At 32.6% G+C, this 5,209-nt stretch overlaps 1 protein-coding gene across 1 annotated transcript; it reads right to left on the bottom strand.

The window, feature by feature from the left end:
- Positions 1–1,894: 1,894 nt before the first annotated feature.
- On the bottom strand, positions 1,895–3,713 carry LOC112504717 (transcription factor ORG2-like). Its single transcript, XM_025108658.1, has 3 exons — positions 3,354–3,713; positions 2,726–3,130; positions 1,895–2,185 (listed from the first exon to the last, which is right to left on the bottom strand). The coding sequence occupies exons 1-3, from the start codon at positions 3,681–3,683 to the stop codon at positions 2,120–2,122; spliced, it is 801 nt and encodes a 266-aa protein (XP_024964426.1). The 5' UTR covers positions 3,684–3,713; the 3' UTR covers positions 1,895–2,119.
- Between the last annotated feature and the right edge of the window lie 1,496 nt (positions 3,714–5,209).

Below are 5,209 nucleotides of genomic sequence, written 5' to 3'. Positions count from 1 at the left end.
GTTTCTTTAAGATTTTGACTCAATGTGTATTAGGTAATTAAAAGTCAATAATGTATGGAAAAAACAATGGTAGCTTTGAAATTCTAAATATATATATATATATATATATATATATATGAGTTGTACATCTGCAATGGTTTAGTAATTTTTTAAATGTGAAAACTTTCTTAGTTCACAATAATAAATTTTTTTTACTTGATATAAAAAGAGAACTCATTCGAAGAACTAATGGCGCTAGAGAGTTGGTGATAAATGAATGATGAAAAAGATTATCAAGGTTTTCTTGACAAAAAGACAAAATAATGATCGGTGAGAATGTGGAAGAAAAGACGATCAGTTTATTAAAAAATACTGAAAGAATCATGATATAAGTTTAACACTTAAATGGGATCTAGTGGAGTCCCGCTAAAATTGGAACTAGGGTCGTTCCTAGGGGAGCACAGCCCAAGAAAAGATAGCAATAACAAACTGACGAACTTAAAGGTTATAATTTTAAGTCATAGTTTAATAACTGTTAAAGCATGTAAACAATCAAATAGAGAGAAATAGCAATAACCAATAACGTTGAGACTTTGGTCTCACATAAACACTTAGAGAAGCAATAAGTTTCTTAACTTTACAAATTTTCTTCTATAATTAATGTAATATATGTTGGGCCCTTGTTACTAATAAACTTTTTTTTTTTTGGCTATTATTAAATACTATAAAAAAAACTTACACCTTTTTATCTACAAGATTGTTTTGAACTATAACTATATATATTATATAAAATTAGACACCTATCTTTTTGGGCTCTGAGCAGCGACCTGCCCTCCCCCAGAATGGTTCATGAGTTCCACATAGGATGCATATCCACTTCGATTTGTTCATATAAATTTAAGTCTTATAAAATAGTCTATTATAATACAAAGATTTGTGGCATCTTATTAACCGATTTTGTTGTCTTGAAAACTTTGCGCCTAGTTTTTAATTTTGACTTTTGTTCGAATATTGTAACTTCAACTTTCGTTATTTGACGATTGAACGTTGTAACTTCCATTTTTGCAATGATTGACACCAACATCTATTAATCGAAAAAAGTTGGTAAGAATTAAGTTGGTACCAAGTAAAGCCAGTTGGTACATGATATATTTTTTTTTCTGTCAATTATATTTGGTCGGTAGACTACATAAATGATAAAAACATATGTTAACCCCCTAGTTTTCAAATAAACGATCCGTTTTACTTGAACAAGCACAACTAATCACAATATAATTAGTATGAAAACAATAATAAGATAGATCTAGAGAGACAGACGAAGTAACATGTTCGTGTGGTTCATGATGGGGCAACAATTACTTCTCTGACTCTGTAGATGACATTAATTAGCAGTTACGGATAGTTAATTGTTACGGCAGTTACAAACTGAATCGTTGCCTTGAAGGGGTGTCTTGAAGAGGTACACGGTTCTTTAGTATTGTGTATATATATATTTATGTAAACTGTTGTAATCGTTGGTTGTTGTGATAATAAAGTGTGTTGTGTATATATATATATATATATATATATATCACAACCATCCTCTATATATATGCGTATGTGCAGATACAATTTTCTGCAATATTAACCTATTGATCATCCTTAAATTCTGCTTTGTTTGTGTTTCGATCCAACATAATCTTTGTCAAACATTAACACATCTTCACTTGATTTGCATAGAAACCGGAAGTTGAATAGTTTTATTTTTCCCTTGATGTTCTTTTCTTTGCCTGATCACAAGCTACGGGTTTCAATGAAATAATCACAAAGAAAATTCACAAGAAGAAAATCGAGTTTAAATCATCAAAACTCAATCAACTTCTACTTCAAGTGCAGAGGATTTAGTTCGAATAGCATTTGTCACTAATTCATGCGCCCATGGATCAGAAGTACTAAATATTGCACTGATGGAGAATAATTAGTACCAATACACAGGATGAACGGAATGTTTGGGAATTTCCTACTATCATTTCCCATTGATACTACTATACTAGTATCTACAAATAGACAGAATGTACAGTCAAAATGAGATTTTGAACTGCATGCAAAGTATGTTAGAAACTGAAGCCTGCTAATTACTACACTTTAGAGTCAAATTCATCTATTGCTGGAAAGAGCAGAGCTTCTCCTTCAACTTTTCGGCCTCTATCTTTTTATCACCTTGCACCTGTTCAACAAAATGAAGTATTACAATTATTTCTAGATATTTAATTATAATATTCGGGAAATTCTAACGCTTGTCCATTGCAAGACAACGATAGATATATGACATAATTATGCTAGTTTCACATATTTAGTCCAGATTTATGTAAACAATCATAGGGTTGGACCTATTTGTTTTGATCTTGGCAATTAATGTAGCAAACTATATTGAATTACCACTACTTAATTGTTTCATATTTTCTAGGCAAGCTAGGAGCAGTTGAAGTTAATTTTTTCGATTATAAAAAGGGGGGATATTTGGGAAAAACAAAGATCAGACTTAAATTCTTTTCTATTTTGGCTCATGATGGGGACCATATAAGGTACATTCAATGGCATTTATGTGATAGCATGTGATACCGTGCATAATGATAATTATATACATTTGTTTGTGCATATCACACTTATGTTATATGGTGTTTTTCTGGATTAAGTGCAAGGACATGTTGAAATTACTTGCAATTATGTTGTGTGACAGATCATAGTAGATGATACATGTATGTACCTGAAGATGGAGAGTGTTTAATAATGTCCCTTCTCCTGAACATTTGAACGATGTCGCGTTTAGCAAAACAAGCCCATCCTCTTCCTGCTCTAAGTATTCCAAAACCTTAGAAAATAAGCCAACTTCCTTGTTCTTGCTCATATGGTCCGTTGAGGAGATCAGCTGGATGACAGCTTCTTTCTCACCTAAAACGCTCACAGAAGAAATTACCAAGGATTTTGTTTTGATTGTAGCATCTTTAGCACTTTGTTTCTTGATACTAAGACGCTCTTGCATGGGGGTAGCAGTTGACGATGAATACGACCAAAGCTTTTCCTTTTTACGCAGTAAGGTCTCCACTTCCTTTTCTAGTTCAGGTATGTATTTCAGCGCACGCGATACTGTCCCCGGAATGCTTACTTTTTTCTGCCACAAAAGAGAATCATGCATATTAAGTATAGTTCCACTAAAACACAAACCACTTACAAGAATTGTGAAAAACATAACTCAGATGTCAATCTTATTTTACGCTTTTTTGGTCTATATATATACGCCAAATCTACAGAAACTCCAATAGTAAATACCAATGACTTTCGAATATCTACAGTTTGACATAATAAAAGGAATGATAACATGTATAGATAGATACCTTCTGATCAACTGACATAGGCAGCAGTGAACGAAGAAATGCATACAAGTCATTAACCCTCTTTCGTCGATCTCTTTCACTTGCATTATGATTGAGCTTTTTCGCCACCATCATTAGATCATCGACAGTACCTCCATTTACGGCCCCTCCATAAGAAATGGAATTCTCGGGTACAAAATCTTGCTGGATTGGATCAAACGAAGGAAAATCAAGAAGGGAATGATATGAATTTGCTTCATTGCAATAATCTTGTTGAAGATTTTGGGCAATGAGATCCTCCAAGGGCCATCCGTAGGTTGTTGAAAACAAAGGAGGGGATAATGCCAGCATCTTTTCTTTTTTCCTTTGTTTCTTTGGTATTTTAGGTAATCACTTGTTGCAGGAAGTTTGATGAGAGAGTGAGCATGATAAGTTGGTGTATATATACATCCTCTTGCATTATCACAAAACAGATTCATCCGTCATACAAAGTAAACTAATTTTTAATTTCTATTTCAAAACACAAAGTGACTTGAGAGGATAGAAATATTCTACTTGACATAAAAAATGATAAAAGCTTTTTGTCGACACATGATCATCGGTATTTCTTATTCGCATTTATAAATACAAATATTAATCAATAACATAATTATATTGATCCAACATATCAATTTGGTTCTTCGTTTTTTTTTTCAATTTTCTTGAGTAGCAAATGAACCGAGATATTCAAAAATGAATCAAGACGATGAACACCCCCTCCATCGAAGTGTTTAAGCACTTATGTTCTTATGTTTCTTTTGAATTCGACGTCAATGATATATGATTGATATAGATAATTACAAAAGTACAAGTGACGATTTACCGGTTAAATTTGCATTCTTTTCCGTTGGATTCTTGTACGATAATGTAACTTTTAAATGTCTTTTAGAAAAGTAGATTAATATACATGTTTGTGAGATAAATACAAAACCATAAAGAAGTATTAATTAATTGAAGACACTGTTAATGGAGGATGGATTCACGTGGAGCTCGTGCCATGCACAAGCTTCCCCTTCACGACTCATATGTAACTTCAGAATGGCATGTGGTCTCCACACTTATCCCTACCTTGGGAGTGGACTCATCCTTTGTCTTTTTCGGACAACTTGACACCTGTTTAGGTGAAGTTGATTGTACTTAATTATTACTTTAATAGCTCCATTTTATAGGTTATTAAATTTCTAGATCTAACACAAACTTAATAGTAATTGATACTAGATTGCTAATTACTCTAACACAGGATCAGATAATTCATCTATTAGATTTTTAGTTGTTCAAATTATTTACGTATAAAATTTGTGTAGAGTACTATTATGTGTGAATGAATATGCTCGGATATTATTTACGAAAATCATATTTTTACATCAAATTTCGGTTACTGGATTTGACATTTATGCAAGGATATAAGGGGTACTTTGAGCTACCTCTGACCCTAGAATGACAAGAAGAAATCTTGTACATTTAGTGATAATCTAATGTACACCCATCAAGGTTCAACTCTAGAGTAAATATATAGACACGAAAGCAAGCCGACCAACTTAGATTGCATGCACTAGTTCCAAAAGCAATATGGTGTCTTGTTCCCTACTGCTAATAATCTGAACAACAGAATTGCACAGAATTGAATCTGGACTAAACTTTTGAAAAAAAATGGCAAGAAATAGTGTCTATGAATCAAGCTTTACACTGTTTCTCTGGGAATATTCCAACACAATTATATTATTACATAGACCGAATAGAAGTACTCATAGATAATATAAGGTATATACAGCTGAATCTGCAAGTTTTTCGTTCGAACATGAAAAACTATAAAAATAACTTCCTTGAACGGAATTACA

The sequence above is a fragment of the Cynara cardunculus genome, unplaced genomic scaffold (assembly GCF_001531365.2).
Source record: "Cynara cardunculus var. scolymus isolate 2C unplaced genomic scaffold, CcrdV1 Un_Scaffold_6612, whole genome shotgun sequence".
Lineage (NCBI taxonomy): Eukaryota > Viridiplantae > Streptophyta > Magnoliopsida > Asterales > Asteraceae > Cynara > Cynara cardunculus.
This window is presented reverse-complemented; position numbering and strand designations above follow the sequence as displayed.

Bases quoted from the DNA above. Each gene is read 5' to 3' on its own strand.
- LOC112504717 (XM_025108658.1), bottom strand. From the start codon at position 3,683: ATGCTGGCATTATCCCCTCCTTTGTTTTCAACAACCTACGGATGGCCC. The intron at 3,131-3,353 runs GTATCTATCTAT...CTTTTGTGGCAG, and splicing joins CTATGTCAGTTGATCAGAAG to AAAAAAGTAAGCATTCCGGG. The intron at 2,186-2,725 runs GTACATACATGT...TTTGTTGAACAG, and splicing joins TAAACACTCTCCATCTTCAG to GTGCAAGGTGATAAAAAGAT.